Source organism: Centroberyx gerrardi, chromosome 24 (assembly GCF_048128805.1).
Source record: "Centroberyx gerrardi isolate f3 chromosome 24, fCenGer3.hap1.cur.20231027, whole genome shotgun sequence".
Classification (NCBI taxonomy): domain Eukaryota; kingdom Metazoa; phylum Chordata; class Actinopteri; order Beryciformes; family Berycidae; genus Centroberyx; species Centroberyx gerrardi.
This window is the reverse complement of record NC_136020.1, coordinates 20,350,297-20,371,517: the sequence shown is the minus strand read 5'-3', so window position 1 is coordinate 20,371,517 and position 21,221 is coordinate 20,350,297. Positions and strand designations below refer to the sequence as shown.

At 41.9% G+C, this 21,221-nt stretch overlaps 1 protein-coding gene across 5 annotated transcripts in view; it reads left to right on the top strand.

The window, feature by feature from the left end:
* Positions 1-21,221, top strand: part of osbpl8 (oxysterol binding protein-like 8) — a 105,211-nt gene that overhangs the window by 67,081 nt on the left and 16,909 nt on the right. For all 5 annotated transcript variants that reach the window (XM_071920008.2, XM_071920006.2, XM_071920007.2 and 2 more), the window contains 7 exons: positions 11,470-11,546; positions 14,049-14,129; positions 15,461-15,562; positions 16,327-16,530; positions 18,099-18,183; positions 19,022-19,187; positions 20,840-21,065. In XM_071920008.2, the coding sequence (XP_071776109.2) occupies positions 11,470-11,546; positions 14,049-14,129; positions 15,461-15,562; positions 16,327-16,530; positions 18,099-18,183; positions 19,022-19,187; positions 20,840-21,065 (941 nt within the window). The remainder of the gene's footprint in view (positions 1-11,469; positions 11,547-14,048; positions 14,130-15,460; positions 15,563-16,326; positions 16,531-18,098; positions 18,184-19,021; positions 19,188-20,839; positions 21,066-21,221) is intronic.

Sequence of the window (21,221 nt, the reverse complement as noted above, 5' to 3'; positions counted from 1 at the left end):
CCCCCGCACCCGGAAGGACGCAAACTCATCCGCAATGCCTCCTTCGGGGGCTATAACGAGCTGTCACCCATCTCGCTGCCAGGTGGGTGCACGACGGCGTGGAGCGGCGTGTGGCTGCCCCGTCAGTAGACCCTCTAGCTTCACCCGGTGATTGACTAGTCCCTCTATAGTAGTGGCTGCAGCCGAGTTTGCTGTTTTTGTGAAAAGTAGAGTAAGCAGAACTCTGATATACTCTGTTATTGATGTAAGGTGTTTGGACTGATAGCTGTAGGAATTATGTGTTATGAAGATGAAGGTGTGTCACAGAAAAGCAGTGAATTTGGCTAATAAGAGCCATTAAGGAAATCCCTCAGAAGCACTGCAGACTGTCAGTGGATTACATTGACATATTCTTTGAAACTGCAAATGACCAGAGTTCATGTTTTCAGCCTGAGCTTGTTAGGACTCCACTGGTCCAAGTCATTTCAGGCTAAAATATTAGAGAAAGGACTCAGGCTGGGTTTGGATGAGGCTTGCCAATTTCACATGCATCAAAAACATTGCTTTTTGTAACCCAAAGAGATCTTGCGTCTCTCTCCCTCCCTCTGTGTTAATTGTTTCTGTGTTGAATGTTAACCGCTCTAAACTTTCTGCCATGAAAGCACATTGTTCACGTAAGCAGAGAGCAAGCTATAAAGGGAACCTGATAACACAACAAAACATTTCCTGCTTAGACCTGAATGGATTATTTCCATGAACTACAACACAATTGAGGGGCAACATGCTGTGATGTAAGATACTTTTAGAAATGCATTGTAATCGTCGCTTACTAATGAAGGTAAATCTAAGAATGAACAACAAATAATGAATTTCAGTCAAAAGGAAATCATCATTCTCATTCAAAGGCAATTCATTTAAAGCAACATGATATTTAAGAACAGTATCATCCATTTTTTAATGCTTTAAAATGGGCAAGAAACAAATCTGTCTAATCGCAATGTGAACTTTTTCTTTTTTCTTTTTCCTGCCATATTTAGCTCTTGGTCGTAACTGTAAGATGCTTTTTAGTAACTCCTCATTTCAAGGACTCCTCTCCTCCCTCCTCTGCATTGTAGAGCAAAATAGATAACCATTTATGGCTGTTGGCCTTTTGGCAGGCTGGTGCGAACTATTCTGTGAACTATTCTGTGAGCGAGGCGAGGCTCAGGCCTCAGATCAGCCGGCTCCTTTCGGCCCAGGCTGCGATGATACCTCTATGAACCACAGTGATAATCCTTGTCCCCAGAAATACTCTTAATCCCAAAGAACAATTTAGGATTAAGTAAATTTAGTGTTCATTTGTGAAATCGCTGCCTGTGTTCTACCCTTTGTTTGTCCTGCTGTAAAGGACGTGAACTTGGAAGCAGACAGCTGGCAGCCTTTGTGCTACCATCCATCCACCTGAGCTTTGAGAGCAAGATGTTCTCTGTTCCACCTTCAGCTATGACTATGACTGTTTTTTAACCTTTATTTATACAGGAAAAGCTGACGGTGCACACGTTCACATACACTTTTTCAGCAACACACTGCGTCACATTCTGTACCTCCCCAGTATGACTACAGTCTTCTTCTGTTGGCCACTGGGCAGCTCAGTCAGGAGGTTAAGTTCTAGTGATGGGACAATATATTGAAATTCAATATATCACAATACAAAAATGTGACAATACGTATCATGGGGCAGAAAAATGAATGGTGACATTAGCTCCATTTTATTCTGCTGTAGTAATCACAAATGAGATGGCTTGATCATGTCAATTTCACAAGCTCTCCATCCAAATTATATTATCTGCACTTTGTCATGACATTTTTAAATTGTTGTTTACATTCTATTAAACTAATGCCATTGCTAGAAAGATCTGTAGCTCAGAAATAATCACAATTCTGCACAGTCATACTCATCGTATCGTGGTTGTATTGAATCGTGAACCCCATATCGTATATCGAATCGTGAGATAAGCATATTGTCCCATCCCTATTAGTACCTTGCTCAAGAGCATCTCAACAGCAGTTGTTAAGGGAGGAGAGAGTGCTTCTCATTCTGTTTCTCCATCCAAAGTTTCCCAGCCAGTCTGTGGTTTTGGACCGGTGACCCCCCTTCTCCAGGAATAGTCAAGTTGTGTAGTTCATCTGAGTCATGGTGTTTTTCTCTCCGTCAGCTCTCAGCCTCCATGCTTCATTCATCCTTATTTGAGACGCTCTGCCAAGAGGCTCCGGCTTTTCAGATCGTAGGAGACATCTGGCGCAGGCGGGTTGCACTTAGTTTCTGTTTTTATGGCTCGTTCTCTCTCTTTTCCTTGTGTTTCTCCCTGTTCCTTTCAGTGGAGTCTCCTCTGTAGCTGCACTCTTTGAGTAGTTTCTCAGAGCAAAAAGCCCACTGATGGATGATGACTCACGTTTTGTTCGTATGCTGGCGATGTGTGTGTGGTGTGTGTGTGTGGTGTTGTCAAAGGCATGGTGGTCATGCCTGCCAGGCAACTTTTTGTCTCTTGCCATTTACTTTTCCTGCTCCGACCAAACTGAATCTGCACCCTGCTCTGTTTATTTGTTATTGCAGGAACATATCATTTGAAATCACAACTGCTTTGACAGGCAAAAGTTGAATGCATTTATCAATAAGTAGTTTTTTCCTACTTATGAAGACTACCATGTTCTAAACCAGACATTCATGGCAGCGTAACCTCCAAAATATACCTCTAAAACACCAAAAGATGGGCTATATGGTTGGTGTCATGTCTGGATGGCATCTCCCAGGGTTCAGAAAGGGCCAAAGAACGGGCCGGTGACTTGACTGCACAGATGAACCCGGCCCCAGCTCACTATAAATAGAATGCCAACCCAAAGCAGCGGCCGCGGTAATAGAAACAGCCTAATGCCTCCATCCTCATCCACACACATCCTGCTGTTTGAAATATTACCCTTCCAAGAGATTAAGTGCTTTTTGTCTCGTCGAGCCGGCTGTGTGCAGACGGAGCGAGAGGACGTTCCTTTTCATGTGAATTGGGCCGCTTCATCTCGGTTGTTGTTTTGTGTTTTGGGACTCTGGCAGGCTGCAAAAGAAATGGATTTGGAGGTCAGGAACGAGGCCCGTCTCGAAATAATCAAGGACAGGTTCGGGCCTCAGCTCGGCCGGGCCGGTTCGAGCCAAACTCATAATTTTCAGCCCCTTTGATACTACTAACTATGATAATCCTCATTCCCAGAAATACACTTAATCCCAAAACGATTTCAGATTAAATCAGTTTAATGTTCATTTGTGAAAGTACTGCCTTGAGTGAGAGGAGGGAGGCTTTTCTGTGGACGGGGCACCTTCAGCCTTTTTGTTTACTGCTGTTTTGTTTGTTGCCAGGGACTCTGGCAGACTGCAAATGAAATTGATCTGGAGGTCGAAAATGGGGCCTTTTTATACTGTTAATAAGAGAGTGGGAAGTTGCTGTGGGTCGATAATTAGATGGAACTATGGCTCGCCTTAAGGTCAGCATGACTTGGCATACAGCATGTTAGGACAGTCAATGGAGGCTCAGACCATTATGGTAATATGAGATAAGATGGACTATTATTATTGATCCCCAGGAGGAAAGAAGGGCATTACAGTCGCCAAGAATAGAGCTGTAGGTTGGACAAAAAAGAGCTAGGAGGGTAGTAAATGATCTAAATGGAATGAAAAACAGTAAACATAGAGCTTCCCTTTAATGCTATTAAAATGTTGCAAATTCACATATTGACAGATTTACATCTAAATATTATTTGACTAATTTTGTACTGCCATAAAGCAGGAAAGCTTCTGTCAAAATTAACCTTGTCACTACTTGTAACATTACTTTACAGCATGCCGTTTTGGGCATTTTCCTTCTCGTAAAATGCTTGAAAGATTAAGTGATATTCAGTAAAATCATATGTATGCAGATCGCACAGATCTATTTAATAAGCAGTTCAACTTTTGGCAGAGGCAGGAGCACAGCGGCCGCAGTGTTCTGGTGCTCTCTTCCTTTGTTTACATTGGCCAATACTGTGTTAATATTTATTTTCTTGGAGTTACGTGCCTTTCCAAATTTCTGAGCTGCCCTGCAGATATTGCAATCAAATATTTGGCGTGTGAAGGGAACTCCTCTCCTGCAGTTCAGATCCCTCCAAGGTGGCAGTACAGGGGAAATGTGCCAGGATGCTCCATTGCTAGTTCGGAGTAGTACGCACTTATCCAACATTCGCTCTGAGCAACAGAATGGATGAATTGCGTCTGCTGAACAAGGAAATCTTCTTACAAAAGTAGAAAGATGGCTTTTAGATGTTGAACTCAAGGTTGAAAGTGTAGTGCTGCTGCTAAGTTCCTGCACCAGTGTCACCAAGACAAATTCCTGTTTTAAATTTGATTGTACTTTGTAAAATAAAGCGATTCTGATGCTCTTAGGGCACAACAAGCGTAAAACTCAGTAAGAAATTCAGTAGCTAAGAAAAACTGTTCATTTTGTAGCCCCTTTCCCTTTTCTGGACCAGCCATCCAGCCAGCAGCTTTCAGGGATCCAGTGCCAGAATGATTGAGATGCTGTTGCCATGGCGAGTTTTCCACGGTAGCAAACGCTCATGCAATTTGCTTCCTAAAATTGATGTTTTGTTCAGAGTTACTGGGCTGGCAGCATTTCCCCCCATTTGTTGCTGTTGCTGTCAGGTCACCTGTTGCCATGGCACCCCTTACTTCTCCTACAAAATACAGCAACATCATGAAGATTTATACATCGCTTTTGAGCATAGTGTGAGGTAAATTAGAAGGAAAGCGTAGTATTTGACGCAGTCCTATTGCTTTATAGCTTTAGTTAGTGCGTTTCTTTGCACCAGTATGGGCATTGTATAATCTTGATTCGACTGAACATGTTTTCATCTACAGTGGGGTAAAAACAAAAACCTGCAGTGTCCCGCACAGCACCAGCAGCCCTGCCAATGACTGGACTGCCTTGCTGCTTTCAAACATCTCACGGGCATCAAGAAATATATCTGTCACTGTTGGGCGGCGGCCACGCTGATCCATCAGAAAACGGACAGAATTATTGATGGATAGATTTGTCTGCTGGGCTGTTCTGGAACGTCAGCATGATGGACGAGGCAGAAGAACAGCAAGGCTTCGCTCATAACGGAGCTGCTTCATAGAAAGAAGAAGAAACAGAATATACAGTATAAATGAAATAAGAAACTGACCTGGAAAACCTACAAATCATCCCAACGTTATACCAGGCTTTCTCCATTTTATCTTTGTTTTGGTTGGACCGTCGTCTCTGTGTTTGCTTTCCAAAACACACGTAGGAACGACTCTAATTAGCTAAACAGACGGTGACGAATCCGTCCATTTTCTGTCCGTCAAAACAGATGTGTCATCAGCCCCGTCTGGACAGCTCTCATTGAAAATAAATTGAAATAAACAGAGACGGACAGACGTGGCGGATCACTGTGGCCGCCGCCTTTGCTTCTCTGAACATCCACTGTCACACTGATTTACTATTTGGTACTATTTGGTTGCATGTAAGTAAGTTCCTTTCAGGGAGGCGTGTCAGCTCCAGCGTTACATTACTCTTGATTGGCAGAGCTGACAACAGGCTCTTCAAATGCCACACATTTTACTGCGGATGATTGCACATCGTCTTTCCAAAGGATGCTTCTGTAGAACGTTCTTTCTTTAGACGCGGAACTGAATAAAGCAGTAAATCATCCTCTATCAGGGAGGCTTGTTTATTCCAGCAGCGTTTGCTTGCCTCATGCTGCTCATGTTTACCCCAGCAGAAATGATGACTCACCCAAACCTGTTGTCCTCTATGTGAATAGATATATCAAGACCATCCTGCTTACTTGTTGTGCAGGAAGCGTAACTTCCCTAGCAATACTACCAGTCAAACTGTATGTGTTTTAGCAAGTTATTCGCATTTTTCCGGTCTTCACAGCAGAGACAGAGAGGCTTGACATGGCTGACATCATGACAGGTTAACAAAAATGCAAAATACATGATTAGAAATGGTTCACTCACATTCTGAAATGACATGGTTTTAGTCAGTGAGAGGGGGATTAGTGTGTACCGCACTTTTCATGATCTAAAGTCTGACGGATAGAAGGATATTAGTGTAATGATGTTTGGGTTGATCTAGATGGTATTCAGTTACTGAGGCAGAACATGAATGTGTATAGACCGCTCAGTGTACTGTCTCTCTCTCTTTCCATCACTCTGTTTCGCAGTCTCTTTTTTTTTTGTTTCCTCTCTCTGTCTCGCCCTCTCTCATGTCTGATCTTTGTCGCAGAGCACGATCACTGCAGCACCCGTCATTCAAGGCAAATGCCCTAGTCAGTCTGCAGTGAGGCGTGAGTCTCCTACTACTTCACCCATACACACACACACACAGATACAAACACACACGCTCATTCACACACACGTAGGGTTAGGTTTAGCTTACTTGCACACTGAAAATGCAATGAAAAGATATATAAACTGTGCAGTGAGACAAAGAAACCCTTTGGGAGCTTTTAAAGACATCTCACCTCAAAATAAGAAAGGGAAAAAATAGATGACAGGCACAGGTGAATTGGGAATCAACTAAAAAATCCCCAAAAATCTAAAGTCATAGGATAATGGTAGAAAAATATGCAGAAATAAGCAAGGCAAATGAAATGGAAATAGATCTAACTTACTTGTAAGTATCATTCCCCGTTTTGCCTTGGTCCAGTGAAATCCTCTAAAGCCTATGCACAGAGCAACATTGCACACACATTGATTTATTTAACGATTCTCATTGATCTTCAACCCTTCTCTCTTTTATACTAATTCTTTGGTATCTCAGTTCTCTCTGCTTTTCTCCATTTATCGTCTCTCCATTCTGGACATTACCAAGTCTTGTGGAGACAGTTCGGAGACAGTTTTGTATTTCATTCTTAAATTCTCGATTCTTCAATTTTCAGTGAACATTTCCCACCAGTGACCGTACCCAACACAGCAAAATCAGGGTGAATCTGTGGCATGAGACGCCCACTTTGTGATTTTGGCTGAAAAAACAGGTTTACTATTATCTGAAAATTTGCACTCAGCTTTAAACAGACGACTGTACTTTCCCAGCAGCCTTGGGGCAGCTCACTCATTGTGGGTGGTTCTGGATAAGGGAATCTGCTAATTGCCCAAACTGTAAAATAAAAAATGTTAGACCACATGTCAAACCTGGAAATTACTACTTGGTAAATAAAAAATGAGTCACCAACTGCGTAGTAATGTTTGTTTTGATATGTTGTCTGACAGATGGTTGTTTTATGTGTATAAATGCTGCTGCGCCACTATCCTTCACAGCATGAGCATCATCATCTGCATCCGATCTTAACACAAATGAGCGTTTTCAAAAGAACAAGGATCAAATTGCATCTCCTGGCTAAAATTAGACCTGCCGTTCTCTATATGCGTAACCAGGTGCATTGAAATCCCAAAACGGAGTCTATCCCATTTACAGTGCAGGTGTAAGCTTCTGTGCGGCGTGGATAATTGACGCCATAGGGAATGAAAACATGTCAGCGATAATCACCTTTTCCCATTCTTTTCACTAACGTTGCATTTTCATCTTAGGCATTTAGCTGACAGCTTGTAATGAGCGCAGCACCAGAGTAAGCTTCAATTCCTTGGTTGCCAAAATGACAAGCAGTGAACAGTAAGGAGTGCAAGAGTGAGAACCATAATGCCCTGACAGTACTGTAGATGTAACAAAATACCCCTAAAGAAAGCAAATAAAATGGATTTCAGAGTATTCGGTTTGCGCCTGTGGGCACCGAGGCGTCCACCTGCAGGCACCTCAGGGCCAAGCAGTCCAGCAGACGGAGGTGGCAGCGGTCTAGAAGTCTCTGTTATTATTACTGGTGTCTGTCTGGGAGACTGGTCTCTGACCTCAGCCGCCCCCCAGGCGTCTGTCAGTGCTGTTACCATTATTTTGGTGACAAGGGAACAAAAACTCTTTTGCCAGCTGATCTCTGCTCCTCCAGGCGGTTCCTTGAAGCCTCGTTTTTTAAGTTGGAGACTATCAAGAATCAAGGGAATATGATAGGATTCCATTGTTATTAGGGCTGGAAGATGTTGACAAAAAATCGAATTGTGATTATTTGACAGATTATTGCATTTGCGATTCATATCATCACATTTTTTCAGAATTTAAAAAAAAAAAAATTTGACGTCAGTGTGCAGGATTTACTGAGTTTGAGTCTGATGAAAGGTTTTTACCAATATTATACTTGATTCATGGACTTAAGATTACCTGCAGCTCTAAAACACCTTGTTCAGAAATCCAGTTTGGATTCTCTCTTGAGCAATTAATTGCAGCCTCTGCAATTTGGAAATTGCAGAAGTTCATATTGTGCTTTCGATTTTTTCAAAAGCACTTAATTGTTTGATTAAATGTTCAGCTCTAATCGTTTTCTTGTAAAGCAATGCTTGTAATTTTTCTGAGGGAAATTATTTTTACAAGACAACAGTGCACTTCACACACGACAGCAGACAACACTGGACACATTCAGAAGCTAACAGCATTCACAGTCATATTATCAGTCTGTTAAGCAATGCCAGCTCAGAAAATAAAGTCAAGTCTCATTCCAAAATATAGATATTCATCATTACGGAGAAACTGACGGTTCCTTTACAAAACGATTGCACACTCACACACTGGGTGTTTCCTGGGTCACTGTGTTTCAGCCCAGTGGCTGCCCTCTTAAAGCCTTGATCAGCACTTCTACATTAAATACACACCACTAAAGCCCTGTCTCGCTTGGCTCGGCTTGGCTCTCTCCTGGTGGCTTCACACACTGAACTGCGTCCCCGCTCCACCATTGTCCTTAGGAAGGGAAGGCTTATCGAAATAGTAGCAGCCAGTGCCAATCTCTAAATCTAGGCCTTGTCCTTCCTTACCATAGAGCACAATCCAAAACTTCAACAAAATCAATACAGATGGGATTGATATTAGGCATGAGAGATGCTCACACCCTGATAGATTATCTAAGAAGCTAATGTTACCTAGAAATGAAACAGAGGTTCAGTTGAAGAGCTCCCTTCCAAAATGAGATACCAACCATTTGATAAATGTAACACCTGCTTTTGCAAAATGATTGATGGCACAAAATTCAAACAAATTATAATCCTTTTTAATGAGCTAGCCCAAGTCTCTGGATGGCAGAGTGGCCACTTTTGTACAGTCTGTGTTTTAGAGACATTGACAAATGAGGTTCAGGTAATGATTTTTTTCCAAAATGAATAGCACTCTGGAAGCAGACTTTGCATCAGCTTTCTTTATTAACTTTTCAACGTTTCACCTAGCCATAATTATTTAATAAGCTGCCTCAAGCCTAACATCTAGTTCCTTACGATATAATAAAATAATTCAGTTTGCAGGGAGATGGTTAATTACATCTGCTCTTTGTGCCGCAGTGAGTGTTGCTTAAGAAGACTTGGGGGTGACTTCTGCTGCCTGGACTGAAACACAACCGGGTCTTTGAACACAAGTGGGGGGTTTGCAGTAGTGGCAATAGCATTAATGCAAATGGATGCCTGTTAAAGCATGCAAATTAGGGAGTTCATCACCTTGATTGTCATTCTTTAAACTGGGCTATTATAAATAGACTTGATCCTGTTTGGGGTTTCATGTTTCTTTGTCTCAGTTTAATAATCTAATGACTCAACGTTGGCCAGCAACCCATAATTCTCTGGCACGCTGTCATCTTGGACAAAGTCTTTTGTCTCTTGTCTCTCATGTTAATACATTACTACTGCTTCAGACACGTGACTACAGGTTTGATGTTGTATTACTTCTGATTGATGAAGCTGACTGCAGCCTCACAAAATATCAGCAATGTGGCAGGAACAGGCTGTAGTAGAATGGCTGTTAGAACATGGAAGTCGTGGTGAAAATCGGCTTCAGACTGGGCAAACAACAGAAAAACTGCATCTACTTTGTGTGTATGTCAGTGCAGAGAATACTGACAAGCTTAGATACTCCTCTTACAAGCACAACCCCCAGATACGTCTCTCTTCGGCGAATTGTGATTGCTGATAGCGACATAATCATCGTCTAAATATTGAGGGCCGATGCGTCAGTTAACCTCTTGGGGCTCTCTGTGGTGGGTGAAGGGCCCTTGAGATGTTTTCCATGCGAGGTCGGCATGGAGATGCGCCTGTCGAGTGGGAACAGATGGTGTGGTGGGACTTCTTATGCGCCACTGGAATTAGATCTGCATTAAAATAAAAAGATGATGAAATGCCTTCATTTCTTGATGTATATCACTGTGGTTGGTTTCATCCAATCTAATCTAACGCTGTGGGCCAGTGAAGTTGGATGCAAACAGCTGAATGGAAAGTGTTCTGCATTCTAGTTTCCTATTAGACTGGTTTTCTGTTACAATATACTTATTCAAGGATTAAACTCAAGATTCAAGAAGTAATTGCATCTGTAAAAGTAATGAATGCAGAATAGATGCAGTATGAATACATAAAAAGAGAACTCTACTATTGCTACCACTGTAGGCTCTTTGCATTTTTTATTTAAGCAAACATTTAGTAAGATTAGGTGTCACCTCTTTCCAAATGATAGATATCTAATTTGGTAATGAAACTCATCACCTGTTGCTTCGTTCCTGTGGCTGAATACTGATGGCCTGTGAGTAGGGAAAGGAAGCTATGAAATATTCACAGGCTCTCAGTCGCTTTAGACTGCTGGTGTCACCAACCTCCAGCATCTCAACGGGGAGTGTGTTGTTGAGGTTATACTAAGTGGTTGGGAACCTGCACACTAGCACAAAGTAAGGATGTAAAATTTCTAAGTCCGTATATCCATTAAGATGGCTGCCTGACCATTTACTGCACTGCAACTTGCACTTTTTGTAGTCTACGTTGGAAAAAAATGACTAACATTTCATATAAACACACAAATCTCAAATACGACACAGTGAGTTTCATTGCACTTGGTCTGATATTGACACACTACATCTTTTCTCCCCTGCTTTTTAACATTTATGAGCACACGCTCATTTTCACTGCCTTGCTACACATTCACAGTTGCACACAGCAGCTCCACTGGAGCAGTTTGAGGTTAAGTGTCTTACTAAACGACAGCATTTCTTTGTTTCTCATTCATTTTCCACGCACATGTTTTCCCAGGCAGTTTTTAACCAGGAACCTTCCTTTCAAAAGCCCACTTCTCCAACCTCTCGACTTCCTTATTGGTTGAAATGTAAAAAATCCATCAAAAACGTGGCACTTGCAGCACTAAAAAAGAAGAAAAGCAATGCAAGACTTTGACACAAGCTTTCGTCAGTGCACCATACACTAGATCCCTCTCCATCAGTACTGGAATAATGGGTGAAATGGGTTGCTGGGAGATTAAAAAACTGTATATATTGGTATGCAGGGACTTGTTGTTGTTGGTCCGAGCATTTCCTTATGCTGCTGTGTTTTGGTTGCAGGTTTCGAGAGAGGGAAAGAAGACCTCCTGCCACTACCTTTGAAAGAGGACGCGACGCATTCCATATCCAAGAGCAAGGTAAAGAAGAAACCACTCTGCTTATTTGAAATACCGAAGTCATGAGGTGAAGTGGTGAACAAGCAGAGGTTGGCGGGTGCTAGGGTTGTGCTTGTGTGTGCTGTAATGAGACTAGAGAATAAGGGAATTACTGCACATCTTACCTCCCTCTCCCAGCCTTGCCTCGGGCGTGAGATAGCCTACATTCAGATGATTCACACATCGCACACTGTACACATCAAACATTTATCAACCAAAAAACAAACTCAGCGCTTCTCCCAAATGGCCACAGTGTGGAGGAGGCCGTTCCAGTCTATCTGTCTTAAGTCCAGATCAAACTTGTTAACCCGTCATCATTAATGCAGATGTGGGTGTGTGAGTCTCGCTGTGAGTCACACCACAGAGGCTTGCATCAGACAGGAATCCTATTAAGTCCTCGTTACGATTTTGTCATCAGAACAGAGAGAGAGAGTCGGTCCACGCAGTGAGAAGCACCCAAAATATTCCTGGCTCCCTATCTCTCTCGTACACACACTCCCACTCTGCTCAAGACGCCATGTCGAGTTTGGCCGTGGATTCACATTTCACAACACCGGCTCCGTTCCTTATCCAACTGCACACAAGTATGACAGGATAATTTCAGAGATTGCTTAAAAGTTGGACTGGTTCAGAAGCCCCATTGAGGCAGCTAGGCTCTTCAAAGCCATCAACCAAGGCAAGGGTTTGATGAATCCTTATCTGGGGACTTCAATTAATCTTTTGATTCTGCCGTCCCAAGCATCCTCCATCTCAGAACTGCAGTAAAAGCTGACGAACACTTGCAAAATTGAGCCCACATTTCCGGCGATTTTTGCAGGAATCAATGCAATCTCAGGAAACTATACAGGGTTCTGAATAGAAAAAGGATTTGAAAGACGAGACTTAAGCTTCAATGCTTGTTATCATCTACCCTGGAGCTCCCTCCATCACTGCCTGTGGGCGTTTGAAGCCTTAAGTAGCCCCGCTTTAGGATCCCCACACATGCCTGTCTTTCTCTCCACTTCAAATCACTCCAATTGGCTTGTGGAGGTAGCTGGCAGAGGCACACCTGCGGCGACATTTATAGCCTCCATTCGGCTAACTGAGCTAAGTTTGGGCTACCGTGGAACTGAAGGAGCTGGTTGGCTAAGCTGAGATGAGGAGGGAAAACATTTGTGGTGATAGATTTTTAAGTGTGGTAATAGATTTGGTAGGTAAGTAGTGAAGATGGACATTACATTATAGTCATTTGGCTGATGCTCTTATCCAGAGCGGCTTACACAGAGTGCAGCAGTAAAACAAGCTGAAATGCCCGAAACATTATAAGCAACCATTAATAAGGATTGCAATGGTCAGAGGCAAAGTATCCCGACAATATTCCTGTCACTCTAGGATTATCATGTAAGAGAGAAGTGCTGAGTAAAGATGGTAAGTCGCTTTGGACCAAAGTGTCTGCTAAATGACGTAATGTAAATGTAATGTAATATAATGTAAATAAATAAGACGAGGCGAGAGGTAGAGGGGATTTTTTTGTTGTTGTTAATATCCCCCCCCACCCCCTTAAGGTTGAAGGATGATTCATGAAATTTAGAAAAAAATAAATCAATTTGTAATATGCCAGTTAACGAGCATGTTTTAGTTTTTGTAATGAATGCCTGTCTCATGCAGAATAATACATTTCGCAGCCTCCAGGCTTCTTCCAGTAATTAATTAAGTAATGGAGTCTGAAAAAAGGAAAAATAAAAATCTGCCTTTTTACAGGCGCATCAAAAATGTTGACATCCACCAGACTACATCACTTCTTACTGCAGCCAGAGACAAATTTCAGGATTGTTACGTAGACATAGGCTCACATTTTGAAGCAGAAATCTTTACCAGAAAGTGATATGAACAGGCAGATGATTATGAACAGACAGCGTAACAGTAGCACTTTCACTTCAACACGCCTAAATCAGATATTGGAAGATCTCAGTTTGGGGGATAAGGGGGAAATTGGTCACTTCTGAGACTAATATATGAGGAATTAAATAACAAAATGAAATGTCCACCCAAGACTGTACGATTGTGGCTGAAACGTGAACATGATTATTAATCAGAATGATTAGTCTCAATGATATGAGGAACAAAATTATTTTATTGCACTTTCCATATCTTATATCAGCATCTTGACACTTGAACTACAGCTGACATTCAAAATGAAACAGAATGTTTCGTTATTGATTTGATTTTGATTGATTTGATTGGTTTTCATTGATGCTAATATTCCATAATGTTTAATTGTGGAAACTAAAATCGCAATAAAAGATAATTGATAATTAATTGTGCAGCTCCAAGTTCCATCATTTGAAAGAACTTGACGCCTACTTTAAGGGAAATGATTGCTGGCATGAAAGCAAAGCACATTGTCATCTGCGTATTTTGAAACATTAACTTTTTCCAAACAGGATATCTACATATATTTTTTGCAGTTAAACCCTTTGCATCTTCCCCCCTCTGTCTACACAGTCTGAAACAAAGCTGTACAATGGCTCGGACAAGGACGTGTCGACATCTGGAGGAAAGCTCACAAAGAAGGAGTCGCTCAAGGTAAATGAGCTCAGGTCGGCTTAAGCCCTCCGTATCCGGACACGAAGTCTCAAGACAGGGATGATGAGCCTTAAAAATACCCTTGTACATATGGAGAGTCATATGTATAGTCTGCTGCCTCTATGTAGAGTGATATATATATACAGTATAGATATATATATAGTCTAATGGCTGTTGTTTGTCCCGCGCTGTCCTCTAGCACTGCGGCACTTTGACATGTATACTGTGTATAAGATGAGATGAACTTTATTGTCTCTGGAGGGGAAATTTGCCTTGGACTGAGTGCTGCTGCTGTTAAAAGAAACATCAGAACAGGCTTTAACAGACGTAAAACAACAAACTAACAACATTAATGTAAAAGATCCACACAGTCCAGTATGCAGACTTCTACAACTTAAGTATCACCCTGGGCGTTTAAGGTCGTCCTGCACCAACGTCACCAGGACTCATTCTTGTAGATTTATCAAGATCAAGCTTGATGAATAAAGGGATTTGAATCCTGGTTCTGAAAAAGTCTGCCTTCACTTCATTACAGCCCAGTGAATCCAACACATCATTCAGAAACTTTTAAAAATGAGAGGGTACGATGCAGTGGACGGATCTGAATCCTGACTCTTGGCTTGGAGTCAGAGTTAGTCTGTCTCTAAGGCAGCAAATCTAATAGGATGCTGGGCAATGAATGCTAATGCAGCAATACCACTTGGCATTAGACATTAGACGGGCAGCAATTTTCCACTGTCATATTTTGCATTAAATTAGGTTTGTTCTCATGGTTTCAAATTAGTTTTTGTGTAAGTGATAGGAATTGGATGAGCTTCTGTAACTTTTGTTTATTCTGCATGGATTGGATGAGAACCTGCCATTGAATAGGGGGGGGGGGGTGCTGAAGGAGCTGCTAACACAATTTCATTAGTGTGGGTTTCAATGGATAGTTTTAGTGGAAAAAAAAAGCGGATACCTCACACTACACATTTTACTGTTCTAGCCACTCAAACTTTTTACAGCCACATTTTTTACGACTGTAGAGGTAGATCAATGGGGAAAAGCAAAAATGTAGCTGGCTATCTATTGTAGCTTGTCCCTGCACCATCAGTACTATTTATGTATGCGAGTCAAGAGCCTATAGTCAGCTCCACCAATCAGAATCAACCCGGTGGTATCTTAACAAGGACACTTTGGCGTGATTAAATTTGCATTGCTGGCTTATTATTCACTGTTAATACAGTGACAAGTGTAATTAAAGTGAGAAATGCAGTGTGGAATATTAATATCCACAGTTGTGTGAATCAATATGTTGTTTGGCATCGTCTTCCTGTCTGTGATCCCCGTAGGTGCAGAAGAAGAACTACAGGGAAGAGAAGAAGAGAGCCACCAAGGAGCTGCTCAGCACCATCACCGATCCCTCCGTCATCGTCATGGCCGACTGGCTGAAGGTCAGAGCTTCTGACGCTCCACCGTCAACACTCCCCTCTGATGATGTGTATTTGTGGACTGTATATATGAAGAGGTTCATTCCAAAGTGGGATTTCCACCATATGTAGCAAAAAAGACACCATCTACTCTTAGTAAATGATTGATAACACAAAATTATGGTACCTTTTTAAAGAATAGCAGGCAACTTTAGTCTTTGGTTGATAAAATGGTTGCATTGTTACATACTGAATGTAACATAAATCTAATTACAGTCCCTTCAACTTTAGCTAAGCATGATGGATTTGAAGTAATTTACTTTCTCTGGTGTTCATACCAGATAAGAACACATGAAGAAACAGCTGAATATGAGTGTCAGTCCAGACTTCATTTTGTTCTGCTAGGCTTTGAGGAACTGCTGGCTATCAGATGTCAACATCCATCTCCTTATACCCAAAAAAAACCTTGTGTTTTGTTGTCGTTTCCTGTACTTTTTGGAGTAGTATTTTCAGGCGTCTCGGTGCAGTGAGAAGAGTTTGAATAAACCTCTCCAAACATAACTCGGTGTGAACGCACACTTTATCTTCTTGGTTAATTTAAATCCTCAAGATGCACACCTCCTCCTCACATAGCCTAATCCAAAAGTTAATTTTAGCATGGGAAGTCCTATGAGAGAATGTAGGACTGGAATATTCAAGTCATTTCTCTGTGTTCTCGTGTGTGTGTGTGTGTGTGTGTGTGTGTGTGTGTGTGTGTGTATTTGTGGTGTGTGTGCGTCCCCCCACAGATCCGCGGCACTCTGAAGAGCTGGACCAAGCTGTGGTGCGTGCTGAAACCAGGCGTCCTGCTCATCTACAAGACCCACAAGAACGGGCAGTGGGTGGGAACGGTGCTGCTGAACGCCTGCGAGCTGATCGAGCGGCCCTCCAAGAAGGACGGCTTCTGCTTCAAGCTCTTCCACCCGCTGGAGCAGTCCATCTGGGCCGTCAAGGTCAGGAAACACTGCGGGACACAGGATTCACACTCATCGTGGACTTTTCTGGAATGCCACCGAGTGTTGAGGAAGTGTATTCCAGGAGGAGAAAGTCAGGGAATTTGATAAATTGTCTGGGGAAGTCAGGGAATATCAGGGAATTTTACAAATGGGAATATACCAGAATGTATTCCACAGTTTGTTTCACACATTTTTTGTTGAATACTAAGTAGTCACATCCCAAATTATTATTTTATTATATCATTAGATAGATAGATAGATAGATAGATAGATAGATAGATAGATTTATAGATAGAATAAGGCCAATGGTTTGTTATGCAGACTAATGGATTTAAATCACAATGTTCTTTTGCTCCTGCAGCCGGTTTTTCTCTCCACATCTATTACAATGAACAAAAACAGATAATCAGGGGAAAGTGGAAAAAAAAAATGTATTCTTTATTCCCCGCAGCAAAGTGAAATTGTGAAACAGATGTGGATATTTACTGCATAATTAAGAGCTCAGCTTTGTTTGATTGAGTACATAGCCAGAAAATTATGCGCGGACAGCCAGCCATTTTCATATTTGGCAGCACACATTTTCCATTTGTTCTTTTGTTTTCAGCTCTGTTCTTTTGTCCACTCCAATTGTGGTTTGGTATTCATCGCTGACCTCTCATCTCAAGTATTTTTTTCCTTTTGTTTGTGGTATGAAAAGAGTTGAATTACAATCAGGGGTCTGTGTTTTAAATTACAGCGTTTCTGGGCTCTCCATCGTCCTCTTCACTATGGAAATAAACACTTCACTCGCTCAGCTTCTGTCCCCTCTGTCCCCTCTCAGCGCTCGTTTGCATAATGACAGACTTAGCAGTTTAGACTTACCCAGTTAGCACATACAGTATAAATGATAAAAAACTGAGAGAGGAGAAAAGAAATGCAAACTGTGTGGGTGAGACAAAGAAACCCCAAATGGACTTATAAAACTATCTTACCCCCCCCCCCCCAAAAAAAAAGAGACACACACTTGAAGTGAGGCAGCAGAAAACAAATGACATTAAAACTCAACACAGAGGAGAATTGCACGAATGGAAAGGAAGTGTGTGTGAGAATGTGTGTTACCAAGGGGAAAGTTTCAATTTTCACAGAATTGATCCGTCTTCCAATTTATATCAAGGTCTAATAAACATGATGCTCAGAACCCCGAGAAGTAAACAGGTGATAACTAGCTTTCATTTATTTAAATTGTTAATAGATTCTGTACAATGTGAGATTTGTACATTGACAGATAGATACTGATTAACACATACACACACTGCTTAACAAATGGTGTTTGTTTCGTAATAAAAAAATAGTAGAGACTTGGTAAGAAGTCCCAAACTCATGACTCGAAGTTTGCTCAAAACACTTGAACAAGCTAATTTACATGCTAATATACATAAACACTCTTACTGTCTGTTCTCTCTCTCTCTCTCACTCACTCACTCACTCACTCACTCACTCACACACACACACACACACACACCAACCTCAGTCTCAGACATTGAACTAGCTGTAACATTTATCCCCCTCCCTCTTGTTGTCCCCAGGGTCCCAAAGGAGAGGCGGTGGGCTCCATCACTCAGCCATTACCCAGCAGCCACCTCATCTTCCGCGCCGCCTCCGAGTCCGACGGTGAGAGACGGGCTTTCGTTTACACTTCGGCCGTTTATCTTAACACAGTTATCAGGAGCGGCTTACACTGAGAGAGCAGGTGTAGAGTCTTCATCTGGGTCATTTGGACAGGAGATTGTAGGAAACTGAACCTCTGACTATTCGGTCATTCTATACACCAGGCCAACCTGTGTTTGCTGTATAATCTCTGTCCTCATCTCTGGGTTTAGCCCCACCCCCCCGTTTTCTTTTCCAGTCTCCAGCCTGCTTGTGTCTCTGCACTGATGAAAGTATAGATTCATGTGTGTTTGTACCAGGGCTGGACGATATTTTCCTTCACAACGCAGTACACCGGCAGAGCTAGAAAGATGTAAATACAAAGAAAATTCATCTTTTGTCCTTATTGCTCAGTCTGAACCCCCCCAAAACAACAATTAGAATTGCAATTACAGCACACTTATCCATATATCATTATCTAAATATCCAAATAAGAGCGATTTTTAAACTGCAGCACCTTCTGGAACTGATCCTGGAGTGAACAAAAATCACCCCCAGGAACCACTGTAAAATATTGCAGTTTTTTTATGAATATTGTAATAAAGTGCACATGCTTGTGGCCAATTCCAGACACACACTCTTTGATGCGATTGCCAGTCTATTAGTGGCAAGTTTCCTTCCAAATGGCAAGTGAAATCATTCATATTTGAGAAGCTAAAAATCTAAATTCACATCACAGAGTGTGTGTAAGTTGGATCTGGCCCAGCCTGTCTGGAACTGGCCTGCAGTGCGTTCGTGGGCGTTCCTGATCATCCTGCCTCTCTCTCTCTCTCTCTCTCTCTCTCTCTCTCTCTCTCTCCAGGCCGGTGTTGGATGGACGCCCTGGAGCTGGCCCTGAAGTGCTCCAGCCTGCTGAAGAGGACCATGATCCGCGAGGGAAAGGAGGACATGAGCACCGCAGCCACGGGCGGAGAGCACTCCATCAACTTCTACAGCCTGCTGCGGGCCCACAACATGCAGGGCTTCCAGTGAGTGGGGACAACAACGAGCCCAAAATAGACTAAAGGCCTCCAGTGAACACATTGTCCCTTTTGTCCTGCTAAGCTTAGTGTGTTTTTCCCCCTTGCATACAAACAGTCTTGATAAGGCTGGATGGTATTCATATGAAAAAGTGACATTTTTCTTCAGATTAATGTCACAGCTTTACTTTTTTAAGCACGTTATTAGCCTTATTCCGGTATATTAACTTGTGTTATTAACCTATTAGAAAGTATTGTAAGTACACAACAATAATAACTGGAATAAAAGAGAAGTAATAATAGCAGGAGGATACATGATAAAGTTATAATACAAATACATTACCAGAAAAACAAGTTAAGTAAAAGCAATAATATCACTGTTAGTACTTAATGAAAATCTCCCTAATACATAACGAATGGTATTACAATGCAATATAGTAATGCAATGCAATAAGGTAGTATAATGCAATATATCTACACTTTGTACTTGCATTATGTTGCTACACCCTTACAAGTACATTATGTATTGGGGGGATTTTCATTAGGTCCTGCCACAGTATTATTAAGTACTTTTCCATAGGTTAAAACGCTGGAATAAGGCCATTGGAAAGTAAAGTGTTACCAATAGTAAAAAACGTCAATGGATAGACTTGTGTGAACTCAATGGATGATATTCTTTCATTCATGTGCTTTACATAACAAGTCATTCATAGTGGGGAAAAACCAAAGACAGTCAAATACCATTATACTCTCAAGACTGAGAAAAATGTCATGTGATATTTTGGCCACGTTCGAAGGACAAGGCAAGACAGTCTCTGAGCTTCCCCCCTTTTCCCTTCGGTGAATTTGGGGTTTGGTTTGAGGTTTGGTAATAATTTCCGGAAAAAGATGGTTTTCTCACAGGTCCTTCCAGCTTGTATTTGACTTTGTGAAGGCTTTTGTTCTGTGAAAGAAACTTGGTGAGAGGATTTCTGCACTTTCCTCCAGCAGAAGATATCTAAAGTAGTATTCTGTTTTTCAAGCTCCATACTAAAAGCCTATTGTCAGCATTATAATTCATATGATAGCAATTACTGCTCGGGCCCTTAGCTGGGTAGGTTTGAGGACGTGAAACGAGGCTTGTCAGGGAATTAAACAAAAAACATAAAATGTCTAGCCTCTCTACCATGCTTGGTTTTCTTTAAAATATATATATGTATCTATTTTCCCCTCTTATCATTTAATTTGAACACGCTGCCGCTGCATTTTGCTTTTTATTCAGTTTGTTTGTGAGGGAGGCAATAACATTACAGTCTTTCTTTCTGTTGTCAGCCTTCAAACATGGTGGCGTGTCTTTCATTACCGTTAGTTACAGCTCTCCAAAACATTATGTGACAGCCCTCTATTGTCAGTGGTCTATAATATTTCAGTTTATTCAAAAAGGCACCAAAAGTAAACCCATTTTTTCATCTCGTCATTTTGAAAGGACAAAGAATTCCATGATAAAATGCTATATAACCTTTTTAAAGAAAATTATCAGCTGAAGTTCATCATTCAATATCTTTAAAATCTACAGGATCCAGTCTGTAAAATTATAATTTCCTTGCCCCCCCAAGGTCTTAAACTGCCTACCAGCTTTCAAAACTTACATTTTTTGTCACCCCACCCAACCCCACCCCCAGGTTCAACGACAGCGACCAGTTCAAAGACCCGGACCTGTACTCCGACAAGTCGGACCGGGAGGGCGAGCAGGACCACGAGGAGTCGGACCCGGAAGGCCTGGAGAAGAGCGAGGAGAGCGACAGCGACACGTCGGAGCGTCAGGACGACTCGTACATCGACCTGGACCCCAACGAAAACCTGCGGGAAACCCCCTACCTGGAGCAGTCCCACGAGGAGCTGGGAGAGGTAGGGGACCAGAGAGAGATGGAGTCACGATTCCAAAATAGATAAATCAGTTATAACAAGGCAGCAAATCCAAGAATGCCAAGAACTTGTGGCGCTCTTGTGGAGAACGTTCTTCCCAAGTTTTCTTGGAGGGAATGAACTTCTCAAGAACTGTGA